Source organism: Gossypium raimondii, unplaced genomic scaffold (assembly GCF_025698545.1).
Source record: "Gossypium raimondii isolate GPD5lz unplaced genomic scaffold, ASM2569854v1 Contig00284, whole genome shotgun sequence".
NCBI classification, from domain to species: Eukaryota; Viridiplantae; Streptophyta; class Magnoliopsida; order Malvales; family Malvaceae; genus Gossypium; species Gossypium raimondii.
Window position 1 is genome coordinate 17,317 of NW_026291384.1, and position 24,023 is coordinate 41,339.

At 34.7% G+C, this 24,023-nt stretch overlaps 1 protein-coding gene and 1 non-coding gene across 2 annotated transcripts; one reads left to right on the top strand and one right to left on the bottom strand.

Moving 5' to 3' along the window:
* Positions 1-312: 312 nt before the first annotated feature.
* On the top strand, positions 313-419 carry LOC128038433 (small nucleolar RNA R71). The gene has a single exon (XR_008193598.1). It is a non-coding gene; the product is annotated as a small nucleolar RNA R71 (small nucleolar RNA).
* Positions 420-11,235: 10,816 nt separating this feature from the next.
* Positions 11,236-13,601, bottom strand: LOC105802558 (cytochrome P450 CYP749A22). Its single transcript, XM_012634266.2, is given in 6 exon segments — positions 11,236-11,818; positions 11,890-12,268; positions 12,351-12,583; positions 12,855-13,078; positions 13,206-13,358; positions 13,361-13,601. Coding segments are annotated over 6 exon segments (1,557 nt in total). The 5' UTR covers positions 13,479-13,601; the 3' UTR covers positions 11,236-11,368.
* Between the last annotated feature and the right edge of the window lie 10,422 nt (positions 13,602-24,023).

Below are 24,023 nucleotides of genomic sequence, written 5' to 3' on the forward strand. Positions count from 1 at the left end.
CTATAGTTGTAAATTGTATGACCTGTTACAGACTAGAAGAGGTGAAGGTTGGGCTACTAAAAGTGAGAAAGAAGCTTGTGAAGTGACTCACACCTTTAGGATTACTATCGTTTCTTCCACTGGCTTGGGAGGGACCACCTTATTTTTATGGGTTATAACTATTGCATTTATTTAGTGCTTTATATTATTCATGTTTGTGATATAATGGATGATATGTTAGCATGTAAGTTATAGTATATTGATACAATCAACTTTAATAAATAAATAAAATAGATTAAGTTGTAAAAGGTTTGAACCAGTAACCATAAAGGTAACCCATAGTGAGGGCATCGTCTCAATAAGTCCTTGTACATCTCCCATGCATCATTTAAAGTCTCTAAATCGATTTGAATAAAGGAGGAGATACCATTCCTCAACTTGGCTGTCTTAGCCGGTGAGAAGTACTTCAGAAGGAACTTTTTGGTCATTTTGGCCCATGTAGTGATGGAACCTCGTGGTAAAGAGTTTAACCATTGTTTAGCTTTGTTCCTCAACGAGAAAGGGAATAACCGTAAATGAAGGCGTCATCAATGGCACAATTTATCTTGAAAGTTTTGTAGATTTCTAAGAAATTTGCCAAATGAGTATTTGGATCTTCGTCTTGCAAACCATTGAACTGCACAAACTGTTGTGCCATCTGAATAGTGTTCGATTTAGTTCTAAAGCATTTACAGCAATGGTGGGTCGTACAATACTTGATTTAGCCTCAGTTAGAGTGGGCTTGGCATAATCTTACATAGTATAAGGAACAAGAGCAAGAGCTATAGGAGGTAGCTAAATATTTTGATTATTGTCCATCTTCTTAGTAATAATAGTTTCCTCTTGTTCGTCTACTAAATTCTGTCGAATTTGCCTTAATTCTCTACGATTTCTACGAGCTGTACTTTTAATTTCATTATCAAATAGTAATGGTCTCGACAGGTTTCTTCTAGTAAAAAACTAAGGAACCTGCCAGAAGCAAATAAAAGAAAAAAATTAGAATGTAAAAATTAAAATAAAAAATTTATAATAAAATAAAAATGGCTAAATTAATAAAAATCAAGTTTTCCTAATATTTTAATCCCCGAAAATGACGTCAAAAACTTAATAGTCACAAAACTAACAATAAATATGTCAAAGGCAAGCTCGCCTATCAAATAGTAGTATAGCTACGATAAGTAAAGATATCGTATCCACGAGGATTAAAAGTACTAGTAATTACCATTTTTTATTATTTAGCCAACAATTTGGAGTGATGCATTTTAAAGCTAAAATTACAAAACTAATTTAACTAAAACGCAAAAAAGAATAAATCAAGAAAATAATCGAATATTAACCAATGAGAGAAACAATACCTAGAAAAGAATCCACCTAGACTTCACCTATTATTATAAATCTAAATTAAACGATTTATTCACTTGGTGTCTTGATCCGTAGAAATCCCTAAATTATGTTGATATCTCTTTTGAGAGTAAGAACAACTGACTCTAGGTTGATTAATTGAAATCTCTTTCTAATTAAAACCCCTGTCATTGCATTAAATCGATCTATGGATTCCCTTATTAGATTTGACTCTAATTCGGTAGATTTATGTCTTCCTATTTCTAGGATTGCATGCAACTCCACTCAATTATGCTAGATCTACTCTTAAAACAGGGACTTTTCCCCAATGAATTAAGTATATTACACATGAATTAATATCCCAGAAATATTAACACAAGAATTAAGTCCACATAATTGAGAACAAGAATCAAGTATTTATCATGTAAATCAAAAATCAAATAATAGAATTCGTCTTAGGTTTCATCTTCCCCTGGTATCTAGAGAATTAGTTTATAATCCTGAATGAAAACATCTCAAAGTAGAATAACCACAAGACATAAAGAAACTCATAAAAACATCAAAAGAAATTAAAAGGAGATCTTCAATATTGATGTAGATCTGCTTCTGAGTTGGCTTCGATGGTGTTCTTGAGTGTTTTCTTCGATCTTCTCTAATGGCCCTTTCTCTCTTCTTCTAATTGGTATTTATAGACTTTAGAATGCTAGAAAGCCTAAAATTGTGTTTTTCTATGTATTTGGGAAGCAGTATACGAAATCGACAAAGGTTGGTACATGGGTGTGTGTCCAGCCTGCGTGGTCACATGGTGTGTGCCCAACCCGTATGGCTCCTAAAATCTTCTCTTTTTCATTGATTTTCACTTCTTTTGCTCCTAAATGCTCACCTAAGTATAAGAACATGAATTAAAGGGATTAGGAGCATCAAATTTACCAATTTGCATAAATAATCATCCAAAAACGTATTAAGAATGGGATTAAAATATGTTAGTTTTATCATTTATCAAATATCCCCAAACTTAAGCATTTGCTCGTCCTCAAGCAAAATCCTCAACTCACATTAAAATTACTCTTTCTCAACTTGTAATTCTCATAAAAAATGTTTCGAAATAATTTGCAAATACTTATGCATTGGCAATTCAACTAAAAGAGCCATAATGATTCAAACAATCCAAGTTGAAAAATTTTAAAGCATGAAAACATAAGTATCTCCCATTATCTAAGTAATTACCTTTGATTGAAAATCAACAAGAATTGACATCCTCACTAAAGATTCACTCAAATCACTCAAAGTGTTTAAGGTTCAAGAATAAGTAGTTGGTTTAGGTGTCACCAACCCATTGCCCAATAGTATCATGGAATAGAATGAGAGCTTTGATTTAGGATATGCTCAAGCTTTGTCTTTGGTTCTTTGTAATTAGTTTTTTAGGCTGAACACCTTTCTACTTAAGGTAATTCTTCTCTGCTCATCGAAAAAAGGAACAACAAGTGGAAAATGAATAAGAAAGTTGTCACAATCATGTATTTATATTACAATTGTGTATAGATTATTGTGGTTGCAGATTTAATGATGATTATATTGTCATTCTGAAATCAAGTGAAAAGGGAAAAAAGGTCAAAGAAAGTCTTACCATACTTGTTAAACCATGTATGAATTTGACACTATAGCTTGGGAAATATATCATTTGATAAACCCAAGGGTTTTGCTTAAGGCTTCGGTAATCACTTTCAAAATCTCTTTGGTACTTCCATGGATGAATTTGTAGAAAGGGCCTTTAATTCCTAAAATTCAATAAATCTTATATTCCAAGTTTCACTCCCATACCAAATCTTCCAAGTAATTCATGTTCCACCTTGTATTTTAATACTTTGGACATGTGTTCCAACTATATAAGAAATATTCAATAAAGTACTAACATTAGTAGCAATCATATATACAATTAATTAGAATGAACCATAAAAATATGTTGATTAAGCACATTATTATTCTCTAATGCAATATTTTTTTTCTCCACAACATGGCGAACTTCTATCTAATTGGTCATGGTCACATCACCATTGTCTTCAACCTTTTTAATAGCCCATTATGTTATTCATCTTTTCTTGACTTAGAGACTTGATCTTCTGAAGAGATTTCCTCAATCAATTTCCTAGTTTGTGAACATAATTCTTTTTCATCTTCCATCATATCTCCTTTCTTCCTCTGACATTAGCACTTCATGACAATAACAACCCCATCAAATTCTTTCACCCTAACATCATATGTGTAACGTCCTCCACCCGATTCGATCAACCAGATCAAACTATTGGGTGTTACTTTCTAAAATAAAAGTAACCTAGACTCTTCTATTCGCCTATGTACTAGACCAGCAGTGACTTAATAAAAGTTTCTACTTTCATGTATTGAATTACCTCGTATATTCTTATTGCAAATGCCTTTACATATGTTGTACTTTTACATTTTGAATGACTATGAATACCATCGATTTCATTTCACTTTACTTCGTACATATATAAATTTATATAGCTTATGCACAGACATTAGTACGCCATATAATCTTTTGCATGAACGTAAACGTTATCATATCTTCATGACTTTTCATATAATTCTATTTTGGATTTCTTTGGCGTGGAATACAGTCATATGTCTTTCTCTTCTCTGTATGCATATTAGCATGGACCGCCAATCTTATGGCGTAGCCTTGGCATCATCTCTCGTCTTCCATCTTTCTAACATATCCTACAATCAGAGGCATCCATAATAACTTCACAAGAACTAAGTGAGGTATTATTATACATTTATTCATCATTTCATATTAAATGTAGAAAATGCACTTTACTCTATGGAACCAAATAGGCATTCATTTAACTTAGCAGGAACATGTATTAAATCTCTACATATCTTATACCACTTCATATTCTGTAAACATACTTACCTCAGTTGGTATTATTCAACTTATTGTTTTGTACTAGTAGCTTACTTTCCATTTCACTTTCCTGCTGGTGGTCAAGGCAGATTTAGTCTGATTCTCATCATCATGCATTTCTCGCCATTCTTTTATTGTCTCAAGCAAAGCAATTGCTCTTTACTTAGAGTCCGCTACTTTGGCATGGCCACTATATCTTTGTCCCGAGGTCATTTAACAGACTATGCCACTAAGACATCTTCTTGACTTCAGATTTCTTTTCTTGTCTCCGGAAGCATTCGACACTCGCTTGATCATCAAACAACCATGAAGGCATCCACTTGAATTAGATAGCCACAGAGGTGTCCACACATCACTAGAAAGCCACAAGGGTGTCCACAAATCATTAAATAGCAATAAAGACGTCCATATAGTTAGATGGCCACAAAGGCATCCATTTTGACATCAAATAGCCATAATGGCATCCTCAAATAACAAAACCAAGCACAAAGGCTCACATATAACAAAATCACCCACAAAGGCATCCACTTTAACATACTTTGCCATTAAGGCGCATTCACAGAGTCGACCACTAAGGCTCCATATAACAAATTTCATCATAAAGGCTCACGTATAACATAAAACAGTCACAAAGGCTTCCACTTATTAGAGAACAACCACAAAGGATTCCACATTTTGGTAAATTGCATTTTCGATGATAAGGATTTGCCTAAAATCAACGTATTGAGGTTTGCCCCTCATCTCTGGTACTCGCCTAGCCGTTCTTTATCTTCTTTCCTCACATGATACCATAGTCCTAAATTAGGTCTTACACTATGTGGTCTTCGTATCCCCATATGATGCCATAGTCTTAGATTAGGTCTTACATTATATGGTCTTCTTATCTTCATATGATGTTTAGTCCTCGACTAGGTCTTACACTATATGGTCTTCTTATCTTCATATGATGTCTAGTCCTAGACTAGGTCTTACACTATATGATCTTCTTACCATGGCCATGGTTGTAACACCCAAACCCGGCCTAGACGTTATGGTCGAATCTGGTGTGCCACAATGAAATGTCTTTCAAAAATTAAACTCTTTGATAAAAATATGTTTCTAAGTTTAAAATCAAACCCTTTATTATTAATTAATGAATCAACTAGTCAAAACGTTTGTCTAGTTATCCGATATTGATTTATTAAGTTGGTCTAAAATCGTGGAAGCTTTTTAAATTCTATTACTTAAAGCTCATGTCTTTGAAAATAGTAATTATTTTAAAAGTTAGTCTTCTCCTAACTAGCATTTTAAAGTATGTAAGCAAAAACCCAATTAAAATTTTAAAATCAACTCAAAGGCCTTATTACAAAAACAAAACCCAACTTATAATTTAAATTCAAATAAAAACAAGTGTGAACAGCAGCAATTGTGTAGCCACCTCCGAGTCCCATGCAGCATCGAATCGCCTATGGCTGAGGATTACCTACACAGTTCAAATAAGATGGTGAGTTTACAAAACTCAGCGTGTAATCCCTCGCAACACCGAATCGCCTATGTTTAGTCCTCGACTAGGTCTTACACTATATGGTCTTCTTATCTTCATATGATGTCTAGTTCTAGACTAGGTTTTACACTATATGGTCTTCTTATCTTCATATGATGTTAAGTCCTAGACTAGGTCTTACACTATATGATCTTCTTGCCATGGCCATGGTTGTAACACCCCAAACCCGGCCTAGACGTTATGGTCGAATCTGGTGTGCCACAATGAAGTGTCTTTCAAAAATTAAACTCATTGATAAAAATACGTTTCTAAGTTTAAAATCAACCCCTTTATTATTAATTAATGAATCAACTAGCCAAAGAGTTTGTCTAGTTATCCGATATTGATTTATTAAGTTGGTCTAAAATCACGGAAGCTTTTTAAATTCTATTGCTTAAAGCTCATGTCTTTGAAAATAGTAATTATTTTAAAAGTTAGTCTTCTCCTAACTAGCATTTTAAAGTATGTAAGCAAAAGCTCAATTAAAATTTTAAAACAAACTCAAAGGCCTTATTACAAAAACAAAACCCAACTTATAATTTAAATTAAAATAAAAGCAAGTGTGAACAGTAGCAATTGTGTTGCCACCTTCGAGTCCCTCGCAGCATTGAATCGCCTATGGCTGAGGATTACTGACATAGTTAAAAGAAGAGGGTGAGTTTACAAAACTCAGCGTGTAATCCCTTAACAATCAATCAGTAATCATGCAATAACGGTCTAGGCCTGAACCATATCTGATATGAGATAGTATGGCCTTTGGCCCAATCTGATAATGATGTGGCCTTAGCCCGATTCGATGTCGATAGTGCAATAATGCAAATCATCCCAATCTAGTCAACACACCACTCCGTACCACCAACACACCATGTGGGGATAAAATCGACTCACCAAGCCAACATACCAATATCGCAGCAAAGTCGCGGTAAGAGTAGCATCGCAATAGAGTTGCCGATGTCGATATCGCGACAAACAAAGCTATCGAATCATTATACTTCCTCCATAATAGTATCCCGACCCCATGCAATATGTCATGTCATAAATCATACGTGTATGCAAAATATCATATTTGATCATAGTCATACATATCATAGAGCAAATCGGTCATACATACATAAGGTCGTAACAGTCATTTTGACTCCTAGGGGTATAACAATCATTTTACCCTACGGGGTCATTTTATCTTTCAGGGGTATTTCGGTCATGTTACCCCTCGAGGGTATTTTGATCATTTTACCTTTTAGGGGTATTTCGATCATTTTACCCCTAAGGGGTATTCGGTCAATTTACCCTTTGAGGGTATTTCGGTCATTTTACCCTACTGGGGTATTTCGGTCATTTTACCCCTCGGGGGTATTTCGATCATTTTACCCTTCGAGGGTATTTCAGTCATTTTACCCTTCAGGGTATTTCGGTCATTTTACCCCTCGAGGGTATTTCAGTCATTTTACCCTTTAGGGGTATTTCGATGATTTTACCCCTCGAGGGTGTTTTAGTCATTTTACCCTTTAGGGGTATTTCGATCATTTTATCCTTCGAGGGTATTTCAGTCATTTGCCCACAAATCGCAAGTTGGGCTTACCACTCGAGCGATCGCATGCCCATGTGGTCTCAAATGCCACATTTACTTTTTGGCTTTTCGGCGATCTACGGTTGCAATGGGGGAGTTACACACCTGTATACAAGAAAATTGCAAATATCCACGTACACCAACCGAAATCAACCAAACCGGACCCTCAGCTCCTTGGTGAAACACCAACCAACTCTTGAACTCCACCTAGCACAAAAGCCACAAAACCCTTTTCTTTCAACCCTTAGATCACATCTCACTTAACAATTTAATTAAACCCAATAATGTATATATATCCTATCCAACAACATCTTATAGAACGAATATCAAACACTTACTCACTTACCAATCTGTTGACGGGTAGAGTGCAACTTGAAAATGCCAAAAAGAGCAAATCAAAAAGGGGATCCGAAAACTGAAAAAAGGCGAGATAGGGAAAAAGAGATCAATGGATAGGAAAGTGCAAACCGAACTAGACAAAGGGTGTCGCAAAACTTACCTATCAACATTCGACCAAGGAGATAGAGAAGCACCAAGGCCAATACTCTTTTTAAAAGGAAAACCAAAAATCTAGAGTGGAGAAGGATCAAAAACTTGACAAGGTTTAGGAAAGGTAGGGGAGAGAAAGAAGCAGTAAAGAGAATAGGAGAAAAGTGAAGACATGCTTCGGCAACAAAGAGAAGAAGGAAGGGAAAATGGATTCGACAGAGAGGAAAACCAAAGAATTATTTGGCCACAACAAACAAAAAGGAATAAAGGAAAACTAAAAAATGTAAATGAGCAAACCCGAGAGGTACCCGAAGCCTTTAGCAAAATTCAGCACCAAAAAGCAAAAGAGTGGAAAGAAAAGTGACCAAAATCAAAGCAGAAAGAAAGAAAACCCCAAACCAATTACCTTAATGCCCAAAGACCAAATTCGGTACAAACCCCTCCCCTAGTCAAATTTTCAAGGGTTGAATTACCCCAAGCGCCACAACACTCCCCAATCAAACTTCTTGATTTTCTCCTAATATCTCTCCCCTTATCCCCCTTGATTTACTATATCAATTCCTCCTCAACTCCCCAACCACTCCATTCAAAATCCCCTTAGCTGTGTTTCAGTCCAACACCATTACCTACACAACTCAAGTAGCAAAATAAATACTCCATTGTGCAACCCAGGACTTGAAACTTAGACCTCACAGTTACACAACACGCCACCTTGCCACTAGACTACAAGCTCTTTTTGTGTCATAAAACAAGCACTAATATTTATATGGCCTATATACCAATGTCCAGATTCATTTAAGAGTAAAACTAAAAATTCTGCCAAGGCCAAGACTTGAACTCAGGCTTCTCAAACACTCCCATACACACCCAAATCACTTAGCCATTAAAGCAAACAAGCAATTTGTGTCAAAACAAGCAAAGATTAAAGACTTAGATTTCGGGGAGTTACAATGGTCTTTCCTTATCAGAATTCATGTTTACTGTCCCAACGGACTCACATGCAAGCAGACTTGATATGCAGCCTTATGCAACTCATGGATAGACTTATTCATGTAGATGTATTTACATTTTTAGACATAAAACTCAATCTCATTATGCAAAGGCATTTGTTCTTCAAGCACACTCATGCGTGTGCATACTTTTCAACTAATCAGAAACATATCATCAAGCTCATTCTTTCTTCATAACAGAGGCATATAATCTTCAAGCATCACACTTGTATATTTTACGGTTTCATACTTTTTCTTTTCATAGTAGAGGCACATTGTCATTTAGGCATCAAACCACACATGCAAGCTTATCAAATACACATTTTCAGAGAATCGGCATATTAGATTTGCATGCCTTTGTTTTTCATTTCACAAAACAATAATTAACAGAGAGATTAACGTATAAACATAAAAACATACATTTATACACAAAGAGATCAGTTAGAGGTTTGTAAGGTACTCACAGAACCCTTACAATATCCTTACATAATCCTCACCTTTTGCAGCTTCAACATCAGATCTGGGTTTCCTTCGAGTAGATCAATAACCCCTAAATGTTAAACCACAGAAAACTCATCAAGATCTATCATGTGACCTAGTTTTCCTTCCACTTCGAACACTAAAATCACATAGCAAAGCTCTACCAAGTGTGCTCTATCAAGTTAAACAGATCTACTCTTGGTAGCTTAGCATGCAAGGTTGGGAAACTTACCTTACAAGGGTATCTCAGAACCGATCCTCCCATTCCCGAATCATCCTAGAGGATGAGAGGTTTTCCCCTCAGTTCATCATTATATAGATGGAGAATACTTCCTGAGGAAGTAATGAACAATTCAATCAATGTGGTCACCAGTTACATGCACGATAGCTGTAAATATTACGTATGAAAACACACACAAGGCTTACCATTGGATCTCAACTCATCCCTTATCCATAGTCATTTCATCAGAGCGTATCTAATGGCATAATAATTCACGCTTTGGTGCATCACACCTTCTTGGAGGCGACTCCATTATTTGAGTCTTCTCAATGCCTCACTAGGCATTCTCTTCTATATCAATTATGTGTCTACGTATACACTAAGATCTTTAGTGGGGCAGATAACATCTTATTACTTAGGGTTTGTCCATACGCCTCGCATCACCCTACCTCTAACTTGCCTATTTGTTGGGCCTTAGATTTATTTCAAAGTTTTCCCATCTTCCCTAGGCCTTATTCCACCGATGAAAGGAAGAGACAGAAGAAATTTCTTCGTATATTAGCTTTTAAATGCGAATTTGAAAGGGACTCTTATATTAGCCAATAAATATATCAAAACTCTTACTTTACTATTTCATTTTCTCACCCACGCATACTTCTTTCGTTTCTCTAATTTTTTACTCGCAATATAAATATCTTATTTCTCTTCCTCACTCATACCTTTACTACACCAAAATGAGGCTTATATTTGTAGCCTCTTTAACTGACTTCATATCTTTCTTCTCTTCCTCAGTCCAGCAATTTATTGTTGTCCCCTCTCTCCATTTTTATTTATATTTTATTTCTTTGTCAATAAGTCTTCAATTAGTTTCTTGTCACCTTGTTTTTTCAATTTACAAACAACCTTGTAGAGCCCTATAGAAAACTTAAATTGCCGCCAATACTTAGCCAACTTACAAAGTTGGTTTGACTCTAACAATGAATCGCTTAAGACATTGTAGTAAAGAATTGTTGTGAATTGGCCAACCATGCAACAACTCTTCATCTTGCGAGCTGTACAAAGTGTGAGCAGACTTGCGGACAACAATGGTGCGAGCTATCAGGCAAACAGACCAAAAGCGAGCAGACTCGCGGACAGCAATGGCACGAGTTGTCATGCGAACAGCCACGGTGCTGGCAGACTCGCGGACAACAATGGTGCAGGCTGTCATGCGGACAGACCATTTGCTAGCAAACTCGTGGACGAAAAAAGGTGTGAGCTATCTTGGGAACTGGCAAGCAGCGAGCTGTCTTACGAAGTTTGAGGTGCTAGCTGATTTTGTGGAGAAATAAGCTGTGAGCTATGGACTGCAAGATGATGTTTTGGTGCATGCTGACTTAGACGTGTTGCGTGCTAATTTGTTTAGTTCTGTTGTTTGTTTTTATTGTATTTGGTTGATAACGATCTTGGTAAGATTTCCGATGTGTTTAGGTGCTGAATAACATGTTTAGTTTATTCATTTTGTGTACAATTTATGTTTTTAAAGTTTCAAGATAACTTAGTGGGATTAGTTATGTATTTGTTGAAGCAAATGATATATATTGTAATTGCTTTCAATTAAAATATAGTAGATCGGTTTTGCTGCTTCTCTAACTCGTTTTTCTTCTCTGTTTTACTTTCTTTCTTTGTCACAAGAATATTCAAATATTTTAATGAGAATAATAGAAAGAAAGTTGCATATTATCTTAATTGGAGCATTCCATAAGGTTATATACTTTGGTTTAAGGTAACACATGACCGTGTTTCATATCTCTTTCTTGGGGCTTGCTACTTTCTTTTTCTAACTTGGACCTTCATCGCTTTGCAAAGAGTGAAGGATAACCTGAATTCCATGTTGCGGGACGAGTAAAAAATTTATAACCGGCGAATGAACATAAGTTGGGGAGAAGGTGAATCTGTAACGTTGCAGTATCATGATAAGAACAATCTTTGCTCCCAAAGTTGCAAAGTTGAAACCTACACAGGTCCGAGGACCAATCCCAAAGGGAAAATATGCGGCTACATTGTTGCTTGTAGCTTTAGCCACTCCTCCTGAAAATCTCTCTGGTTTAAACAAGTGAGCATCGTCACCCCAAATTCCAGGGTCACGATGAACTACCAAATTTGAAATGAACAACTGGATGTTAGCTGGCAAAATGAATTTCCCCAGTCTAACTTCTCTTTCACTTCTCCTGATAAAGGCGACTGTAGGAGGATATAGTCTTAAGGCCTCATTGATTATCATGCTTATCTGCAATGGTGAGGAAAATGATAAGGCGTTTGGATTATATACAATCAATGATTAGTGACTTAATTTCTTACAGTGTGTAGTTTAGACAAGTCATTTGGATGAGGATTTTGATGACCAAACAACTCGATCACTTCTTCTCTTGCTTTGTCTTGCCAATCTGTATGGATTGCTAGCAACAAGACAGTCCATGAAAGCAAGGAATTGATGGTTTCTTGTCCAGCAATGTAAAATGTCTTGCACTCGTCAATTAAATCTTGTACAAGGATTCTCTTGTTTTCATCAACATCGTGATATGCCTTTAAAAGTAATCCAAGAAAATCAGTACCATAGCAATCTATATCTCCAAGTTTCACCTTTTCTTCTCTTTTCTTGATGATTTCCATCACGGAGTTGTGCATTACACCTAAAAGCTTGTCCCCTTCAATCTCGTCAGAGGTTTTCCAAATTTTACTGCAAGTGAGAGAGAGATGACATTAAGGAACTGGGGGAATTAATGTGCACAAGTCCAAGATTAGGCTAAGGTGGAAAGTACCTGAGGCCTGGAAACCTTGGTTTAAAAATATTCCTTCGTATAATGTTGGAATATTTTGTCATCATATCGAAAATTGTTTTCCCTTCTAAGTAATTGCTACCAAAAGCTGTCCTTGATATAATATCTGAAGTCAATAACCTAAATTCTTCAGACACCTCAATCTCTTTCGCTTGATATTTTTTCCAAGATTGTAGCATCAATTCAACACTAACAATCATTTCAGGAATCATTTTCTGTCAAAAGTCAGCTTTGATGAGTTTTAGGGTTCATTTAGATGTACAGTGAGATTAATTCCAATAAGATTAAAAATAGTAGTAAAGGTAAGATTAATTATTGTAATGTGGTGAAATTAGATATAGTGAAATTAAAAAAATATTTATTTAGATTTAAACATAATAACCACAATGAAGTGAAAATAGAATTAAAAATATTAGAGTAAGCATATGAGGAGACTCGGAAAAAAAATTAATGATAAATATTTATGGTTGGAACTAGGAAGCTTACTCCCAGGTTTTCCCCTTGAAAAGCAGGGTTTATTAATTTGCGGTGCTTTACCCACTGTTCACCTTCTGATGTCGCCAATCCATTGCCCATTAGCTTCATGGAATAGAACGGGAGTGACGCTTTTAGATATGATCCGTCTCTGTTATTTAACACCTCTTTGATTAGCTCTGGTTCTGTTATAAGTAATTGAGGTTCGCCACCTCTCCAACTAAGGTGGTTCTTCCCTATTCCAAAAAAGGAAATGAATACGATTAAGGATTTAAATTATGGTCATGGATGATTTTTAAGGATGGGTATTATATGTTTTGGAACTGGAAATCAGGCAAAAATAAAGATCGAAGCAAGTCATACCATAATTATTCATCCATGTATAAACGTGAGGCAGTACCCTGGGAAATATATCATCTAATAAACCCAAGGGTTTGCTTAAGGCTTCGTTTCTCATTTTCAACATTTCTTTGGTGTTTCCATGGATGAACTTGTAAGAAGGACCTTTAATTCCTGTGAACCTAGTCGATACTGTATGTAAACTGGAGTCCACCAAAATCTGTGCAAGAATCTGAAGAGAACTAAAAGCAGGCAGAGGCAAACAAAGCTTGAGAGAATCAATATTGGATCTCCCATATTTCGCTTGATTTTCTCTTACGAACTCTCTTAATTGAAAATTTATGGAAGGTTAGTATTGCTTTGTTAATTTGATTGTATATTGGCCATTCTTTTATGGGTTGAAAGGTGAAGAGCAAACAAAAGTAGCTGCTGATTGCCTAAGGTTTTGGCTTAATTTGAATTATTATTGTGAATATTTTATCACATTCTTTCGGTTTCAGTTAACTACTTTTTTCATTAAACATATTAATAATGTCAACCTCATAACATCACACCGTTTATCTATTATTAATTTCTTCATCTTCCTAACGCCCCATATTTTATTTCCATTGTACTTTTTTATTGTGTTGATGACTATTTTGACCTCTAACTTTATAAAATAATTGTTTTAACTATTCGTTTAATTATTTATCTCTTCTACTCATAAAATTTAAATTATTTGTCAAATTACTCCAAAATAGATAGAAAAGTTAACGTTTGTTAACTTTATTGACATGGCATACATAGATTGTCACGTTAGAAATTATTTTTTAAAAATTATAAAATTAAAAATACTTTTTATAATTTTAATAATTTTAATTTTTAAAGAATTTTTGTAATTTTTAATTTTTAAAATTTTAAAATTAATTAATTATTTAGATGGCATAAATATGGATTGTCATGTGGATGTAACCTCGATAAAGTTAACATTTGTTAAAATTTTCTTATATTTTAGGGCGATTTGATAAATAACGCAATTTTATGAATAAAAAATAAAACTTAAATTGAAGGTTAAAATGATTTTTATATAAAATTAAAGGAGAAATATGTCATAATGCATTTTTATATTTTTGTTATATAATTCATAATATATTATTTCTAAGTACGTGGCTTGGCAATTAATTTTGATAGTTAATTTTTCAACATTCTAATTTGATTAACTTTCTCAATTCGATCCGATTTGGTTCTCAAAAAAAGTTTCTACAAGTGATATAATTTTAATTGGTGGATTAGATAAAATTCTCAATATCAACGCAATTCAAAAATTTGATTCGATAAATTTCAACTCACCTAAATATAAAAACGGACCAATCGTTTCATATTTTTCAATACTTTTGTAAAAATATATTTTAACCTAAACCTGAAAGGTGATGTTAGAGTATTTCCTTGCGTGAATTCTGTTAGGTTGTTGTGCAGTTAGTGAGCTGCTCATAAGTTGTCAGCAGTAGTTATTCCTATGCATTCTTGTATATAAACACACTTGATCTACTAAATCAACATATGAGCAATAATAATAATTCATTTTCTCAAAAGAATTCATCCTTTATTTCTGTTAAAGAATTTTTTTACACATACTTACATGGTATCAATCTCCTGAGTCTTGGGGACTTGCTTCTATTGTGTGTTGATGGCAACCACTGCTGATTCTGCTTCTGCTTCTCATGGTGGTATTTCCTTCACAGGTTCTTGGTTAGTTCAGTCATTTCCTAGGCATGATTTTGTCAAGTTAGATGAAACTAATTTTTTCAATGGAATCAACTATACGTTTGATTGTTAAAGGTTATGAGTTGACCAGTTTTACCAAAGGTAATTTACCTACTCCACTGCAGTTTGTGTTGTCTCTAGAAGATCCTTTGGTTCGAATCTAGAGGCTTCGCTATTTCTTCAACAAGATAAGTTACTTGCATCTTGGTTGTCCACGATTAGTGTCTTATTTTATCTTGTTTTATAGATGCCAAGACATCGTATGATGTCTGAAGCACCGCGACTCGTTTGTTCGCCCTATCTCGGAGCCAATTTGGCTCGCATAAGACATGAGTTACACTCCGTCAAGAAAGGACATATGACGATTAAAGAATATGTGGCTAAGATTTAGAATACCGTGCTTTGATTGAAGCATCTAGATCTTGGATCTCGGAGGTTGAGAAAGTGAAAATTATTCGGCAGGTTTAAGTCGAAGTACGATGTTGTGCTCACACTCAAGTCATTTTCGTCTAAACTACTTCCGGTGCAAAGACTCGTCGATGTACCGTTGGAGTATGAAAGTTGTCTGACTCGTGTGGTGCAGGAGGTGCCAATTCATGCTCATCTGGTGGAGACTACTTTGGCACCGACGATGGTGGAACTTATGCGTGGTGGCTGCCCTCCCACTGGTAGTTGTAGGAAGGGCTTTCGCTCTCGTATCCAGTGCTAGATCTATGGTTGATTTTGGCACTTGGCTCAATGCTGCTTTCTTGGTTCAATCGAGACTTTGATGGGTCCGCTCTAATAATGACGGCTCGAGCTCAGGTTGTTGGTGATGAACGGGGCTTGAATGGGGACTTGGTTTGAATGTGGTGAGTCACCACGGGAGTTCTGGTGTTTTCTCTTTTCCTTCAATAGTTCTTGGCCAGTTCGAGCCTTATTTGATGATGGCGTTACTAGTTTTCGGTCACGGTTGTGACTGGAAAGGTTCTCTCCTAATATGGTTATTCCACAAATGCCACACCCTAGGGTTTCCCTAACTATGTTGCTATTTTGGGTACTAGTACGGACCCAAATTTTGGGTCATTTGGCGGCCTTCTTAGGCCAAACAGGGCAGGCCTTAATTTTGGGCCATGCGATGGCAGTCCCAGCCGATTGCACTAGGCCTAAATTTTGGGAAATTTGAAACAAACCAGTGTTTTGGGCCATCCAATGGCCTTGCTGGGCAAACTAGTACATGCCACAATTTTGGGCTAGCTGGGTTGGCTGCAAATTGTGTTGCTTTTGAGGTTTCATCTGGTCATGGACAAGGTCTTGGGACAACCAATGGTTGTAGTAATGGGCCAAATAGTGGGTCCAGGTTACCGTGGTTAATGAAGCTAAGGGGACGTGTTTTTTGGGTCGGTTCTTAGTGTTTTTGATTCCTCGCCATGTACTAAGTTGCCCCGAATTCTTGATTTGCAAGCACCGATTTCTCCAACACTAGTGGGTTTAATGTGAATACGACCTAATATAGGTCTAATTTTGATAGTAGTGACTATTACATTCCTATACTTGTAGGGATTTCATCTTGGTATCCTGATTCAGGAGCTACGCATCATGTTTGCAAGGAGGCTTCCAGTTTGAATGAGTCCACGCCATAATCAAGTACACCTCTTCTTTTAATGGGCGATAGAACTCTTGTAAAAATTTCGTGTGTTGGAGTTTCTGTCTTGCCAACGAGAAATGAATTGCTACATCTGTCTAATATGTTGTGTGCCGAATATACAGAAGAATCTATTGTTTATTTCTCAGTTTTCTAAAGAAAATAACGTATTTTTAAATTTCATCTGACTTACTGTGTTATTAAGGACATCCAGACTCTGGAAATTTTACTGTGGAGCCATACTCGTGATAGACTCTATCATTTTTCTCCTGTCGCTACTGTTTCAGCAACTGCGGTTCCTTCTGTTCACAACACTAGGCTTTAGTCTCGCTCTGACAATTGTGATGTTTTCACGTTATGGCACCGCCGGCTTGGTCATCCCTCCGCTACTATTGTTAAATCCATTTTAGATAAATGTCAAATTGTGTCAAATAAAACTTCTTTTGATAATATGTTTGTTGCCTGTAAAAGGGTAAATTTCATAAATTTCCTTTTTCAAAATCTACTACTGAATATACTTATCCGTTTGCCTTGGTTGTCTCCGACTTATGGGGACCTGAGTCTGTTGTTTGTGGGAATAATTGGTACTATGTTTCATTTGTTGACATGTGTAGTCACTTTACTTGGATATATCTCGTTCGTCATAAATATCAGGCTATTGGCTGCTTTGTTCAGTTTCAGAAGATGGTCAAAACTCAGTTTGAAAAAGATATTAAAAAATTTTCGAGTGATTGGGGTGGTAAGGTTCGTGCTTTCATGGCAGTTCTAGTGCACCATGGGATCATTCATAGGCTCTCGTGCCCACATACATTCGAACAAAATGGCGTTGCCGAACGAAAACACAGACACATTGTTGAGGTGGGCCATACTCTTTTGGCTTAAGCGAATTTACCTTTGGAATTTTAGGGTTATGCTTTCTGCTGTGTTGTTCATCTAATAAATAGACTACCTATGTAAGTGTTGAAAGGTCAGTCTCCTTATATCGTTCTTCATAGGTAGGACCCAACGTATGATCACTTGCGAGTGTTTATGTGTTGGTGTTTTCCATATCTGTGTCCATTTAATAATCACAAACGAGAATTTCGTTCTTAGTCGTGTACATTTTTAGGGTATAATTCTCAACATAAAGGGTATTATTGTCTTACACCATCTGGTAAAGTGGTTATCTCTTGTCATGTTGTGTTTGATAAATGTCATTTCCTATTTTCTATGACTAATGTGGCTTTTCTTCATTTGGTGGGTGCATCTCCACTTATGTTCCTATCGTTCAGCCTCTCTCTGATGAGACAGCTGAGTCTTCACCTTTCCAATTTTTGTTTCGTAATGTGTCTGATAACACTGGTTCTCATCTCGCTGTAGCAATTGACTCAGAGGTTGAATTGGGTGTTGATCGTGAGCAAAACAGTTTGTCCCCATCGTCTGCTGAATCCAGTCCTCCTCTCTGACCACCATCACTCTAACTGTACCGTGTTTTCCTCCAGATGTGGGTAATACTCATCCCATGGTTACTCAATCCAAAGCAAGAGTTTTTAAACCCAAAACTTTCCTGGTTCAAGTTGGTGATTGTGATCCACGCATGATTATTGAGGCATTTACTAATAAAGAGTGGCAGCTGGCGGTATAGGCTAAGTATGATGCCTTGATAAAAAATTCCACTTGGGAACTTGTTCCCTTACCAACTGGTCAGAACGCGATTGGATGTAAGTGGTTGTTTAGAGTAAAGATAAAACCTAATGGTACTATAGCTTGTCGTAAGGATCATTTAGTGGCAAAAGGTTACTCTCAGGTGCCCAGGTGCGATTTTAAAGAAATATTTTGTCAGTGGTTAAACCTGTTACTATTCGAACTATCTTGTCAATTGCTATCTCCAAAGGCTGGTAGCTACATTAGGTTGATGTCAACAATGCTTTTCTGGATGGTGATCTTACTAAAGAGGTGTACATGCACCAGCCTGCAAGGTATGTTCAATATGGTCCGAATGGAGAACATTTGGTGTGTCATCTGGCAAAAGCCTTATATGGTCTACGCCAAGCTTCACGAGCGTGGTTTGATTCTTTTGTCCAAATCTAATGCTTCTTTGTTTGTTCGGGTTACAAATAACTCAAGTATGGATGGGTTGGTTTATGTAGATGATATTATCGTTACTGGAAGTGCCTTTGGTAGTATTGATGATTTTGTTCAATAGTTACATAATGAGTTTGTTCTTAAGGACATGGGAGATCTACATTATTTTTTGGGCATTGAGGTTACTCTATCATCTACTAGGTGTCTTCATCTTTGCCAAAGTAAGTACATTTTGAATCTGTTTGACATAAGCTCGTTAGCTAATGCTAAAAGTGTTCACACACCAATGACCAGTTCTTCTATGCTGTCTAAAGATGAGGGAGATTGTCTGGGTGATCCTACGAAATATAGAAGTCTTGCTGGTGCCTTACAATATGCAGTAATTACTCGGCCTGAGATTGCATATGCGATAAATCAAATCTATCAATTCATGCATGCACCTACCAGTGTTCATTTAGTTGCATTAAAATGAATCATACGGTACTTACGTGGCACTATCTTTGATTGGCTATGCCGATGCTAACTGAGGTTTGGGTTTTGATGATAGATGCTCAACAACTGGCTACTGTGTCTATTTTGGAAACACACCTATCTCTTAGTGTTCTAAAAAGCAACAACTAGTATCTTGCTCTACGGCTGAGGCTGGGTATAGGAGTCTGGTTGAGGCAACTAGTTATATCACATAGCTAGTTTCTTTGCTAAGAGAGTTGCAACTTAGCTCTGATGATACTCCTACTATCTGGTGTGAAAACTCCAGTGCTGTTGCAGTAGCTGCTAATCTCGTTTTACATTCTAAATTCAAGCATGTTGAGCTTGACTTATTTTTCGTTCATGACAAAGGGGCTGGTCATTCTTTCATTATTAGCGAGGTGCCGACGTGTGATCAAGTTGCTGACATCCTCACAAAGCCTCTGTCGGCTTCTGTATTTTCTTGATTTCATAGTCTTCTTCGGGTCCTACCTCTTAGGAAGATGGGTGAATGCTAAAGTATATCCTTAAGTGAATTCTGTTAGGTTGTTGTGCAATTAGTGAGCTGCTCATAAGTTGTTAGCAGCAGTTATTCCTATGCATTCTTGTATATAAACACACTTAATCTACTAAATCAACAAATGAGGAATAATAATAATTTATTTTCTCAAAAGAATTCATTAATAATAAATTTTCTCAAAAGAATTCATTCTTTATTTTTGTTAAAGCATTTTTTTACACATACTTAACATTCTTGGTTTCTCTCATTGTCAGCTCGTTGCTTCTAATTTCCACTTAATTTCTATATCTTAGTTTTCATTTGGTACATTCATTAGTGTTCACCTTTGAAGTATCAATTAGTGAAATAGTAGACCATTTCTGGAATTAAAAGTATTTCGATTATGATGAAAATTATGTAGAACACTCAGTCAGAGCATTGTTCAACCAATATTTAATCCCACCTTCTAATACTTTAAAATAAGAAAATAAAGGAGGAATTTAAAAGAATGATATAAAAAATTAATATTTGATTTTAGTGCAAATAAACTTGTAAGTTTTTACATTGACACAAGATCCTATTGCTTTTTATTTTTCTAAACAATATAAGATATAGGTTCTGTAACAGCCCAAACCCGGTCTAAACGTTATGACCGAATCTAGCGATGTCACATTATAACACCCCTTACCCGTATTTGACGCCGGAATAGGGTACGAGGCATTACTAGAAGACATACATTTGCATACGTATTAAACCGAGTTACAAAATTTCATCCGAATTAAAACTTTTAAATTATTAACGTGCTTTTATATTTCTTTATAAAATATCCTCGAAATATTATATTCATAACAAATAAGGCCTACGAGACCTGATATTTACTCATGTAATTCAAAGCTTCATCTCCATTTCATTCAATTCACAATTTCTCATGTTCACAATTCAAATCAATTTCTCAATCCAATATATATATATATTTCACTCATCTAAGAATATAATTCAAGTTACACGAACTTACTAGGCTAAATTGTAGAAATACCAAAATTTAGGGACATTTTGGTAATTTTCTATTTTCCTCAATTTCCACCCAATCTTGATATAAATTAATATTTCATTCAATTTATTAATTTAAATAATAAAACAATTCATTTCATGCAATTTGGTCACTTTTTGACATTTTACCAATTTAATCTTAAAATATTACATTTATTCAATTTAGTCCTTGAACATAAAACATGCAAATTGGTCATTTTAATGAGAACTCATGCTAGTTGAATAATCATTTATTTTCCTCCCCTCTCCATTCCACATCCTTAAGGTATAATATGCTTATATGTAACATTATCTATAATTCCACCATTTATTTATATATTAATTCAAAGCTGTCCACTTGAGTCATAGTCACTAAATTATTTATATCTTGAGCTACAGAACTCCAAATTAAGATATGCTAAGTTCCTATGAAACTAGACTCACATATCTTTTTACCAAAAGATTTTTAGAATATTTGGTTTAACCAATAAGTACAGTTTATTCTTTAAAGTTTCCCCTGTTTCACTATTTGACAGTTTCGACCCCTCTTCACTAAAAATTAATTATCTTATTGTACAAAATTCGAATGATATTTCCATTTATTTCCTTGAAACAAAACTAAATATGGATTCTAAGCATATAAATTATAACTTATAATTATTTTTATTCAATTTTGATGATTTTCCAAAGTCGAATAGGGAACCCTAATTCATTCTAACCTTGTCTCACAAAATTTATTATATCTCATGATTTACAATTCCATTACTTACACCATTTCTTCTATGAGAAACTAGACTTAATAAGCTTTAATTCCATTTTTCATCCTCTAATTTGATTTCCACAATTTATGGTGATTTTTCAAAATTAACCTCTCTTCTTTGTCTAAAAGCTGTTTCAATTGCAAGATGTTGATTACTAAGTTTATAACTCCCTAATTCCCTTCTCTATAATATTTCCCATCATTTTCACTTATTTCCCTTCACTAATATATTAAGAACATAAGACTTTATTTAAGAAAAATCTACTATAACATCATTTCCATGTTTTTTTCAACAATAACAAACTTAAAAATATATTGAAATCTTGATGTTCTTACCTTGTGCTATTGATTTCAATCTTTAACTTGATTTTCTCTCTCCTCCAGCTTCTATTTCTTAAATCTAACTTGACATTCTAGCTTCCCATTGTCTCGTTATTATTTTTCTCTCTTGGAAGCTATGGAAATTATTTTGATTTCTAGGTGAAAATAGTGAATTTTTGGTGAAAGGACCAAATTGTAAAGAAAACAAAAATTTCTTTCTTCTCTTCTCTTCTAACGTTGGTTGCATGGAAAGATGATAATTTTTTCATCATCTTTCCTCCCTTTTATATTAATCATTGAATAATAAAATAATACTAAAAATCTTAATAAAATATTAATTAAATAACATTTATCTAATTAATTAATTAAAAATATCACAAACATCATCATTACCTTCTAGAATTCTCTCTCTTTCTCTATTTGACCATTTTGCCCTTTATAATCTTTTGAAATTTCATCATTGAGTCATCACATAATTTGGTGAAATTGCAATTTAGTTCCCCCAAAATTCTTCACCTTTTCAATTTGGTCCTAATTCATCCATTTTCCTTAGTTTCTAAATTATTACGCCTTAAAATATTTGCACTATTAATCCTTCAAATTCTTCATATTTACACTTTAACCCCTAAAATTTTGAGTATTTACTCTTGGGCAACAAAACTTTTCTCACTTTTTCAATTTAATCCTTTCTTGAATTAATTTGTCATAATATACTTCCCAATGTTGACGTAACTCAATATTACCCTTTTATCACTTTATTTCCTTATTTTACTATATTAAGGATATTATCTTACTTTCTTCTTGTAGTAATTTTCGAGGTATTACATTTCTCTCCCCTTAAAATAAATTTCGTCCTCGAAATTTCCTTATTTTATTTTGATCATGAAGTTCATCATTTCTTTATTCTTTCAATTATCATTTTCTATCCATTCTTATCACTAACATTTCTAATTTTTATATCATTTTGTACTCCTTTTCAATAATATTATTCTTTTACTTAATCAAGTTCTTATTTCCTCTCTTTTTCATAACTAGAAGTCATTTCTTCATTTAGTTTTCTTAAAGTCATCTCTATCATTCTATAGTTCCCTTCGTACATATTTACCTAGCTTAGTATTTGTATTCATTTTCTATCCTTTCATTTCACAATTTATTTTTAATTCAATATTTCAAACATGAATCGAGGTAAATATTTACCTTGTAATGAAAATTATTTATCTTTTTTAGCAGAGGCCCAATAGATTAAATAGAATAGTTAGGATATACGGAACTGATACAGAGGTGCATTATTATGCACTATTAAACAGAAAGCACTAAAGTATTATACAGAGAACATAAATGTGCTAATAAACAGAGAGCACACTAAACTCCCTTAATATCCTAATAGTTCTAAACTCGTCGACTTGGGCAAGTTATTTCATGCATGCATATCACTTTTACACTTTTCTCATAATGCTTTTACATGCTTTACAATTTAATTCTTGTATCAATAATCCGTATATTTATATCTTCTCTACCTTTAATACATGTATTATATTTCAAAATTCATTATTCATCCGTAATTTACTAATAATCCATATCATGTACTTCACATATCACATTTACATGTTTTGCAAATTAGTCAGCATCACAATATTTCTTATAGCAAAACAAAACACTTTCTAAATATGCATGCAAATCAGAACAATAACCGGTCATAAACCAACCAGACCAACAGGCCTTTCATCTAACATTATAATTAGGTAACATTCTCACAACATAAGAACTCTATCAGAACTGAACAATTACACATACATATCTCTGAGAATAAAATAATATATATAATATCCAGAAAAGATCATCATGTTCATTTCGACTATAACCTTCACACACATACATCTTTACCACTTAATTATCATTTCTCTGACTAATTCTGTTATCACGAACCTCATTTTATTCCATTCATTAAAAAAAACTTCCAATTAATACATACATTATTTTAGGTATCGTACTTGAATATTTTGTCTCATCAAATTTAACTTCTTCTTTATTTACTCTCTTACTTGTTTATTTACTTGCTTGCTTAAACAACTCATGATTATAACTTACTCCTTCCTTATTGAAATTCTTTTTTCAACTAATAACTGAAATATTTTTAATCCTTATACTCACCCGAATCTATTTATCATACTTTTACCTGAACTTTCATGTAACATAATTTCTTTACTAGCCCGTTGAATTACTTGGAATACTAAGGATACTCAGGTCTGTTATCTGAATATAACATGCCAAAGCTATGTCCCAGACATAGTCTTACATGGGATGTTTCTTGTACTGCCAATGCCATATCCCAGA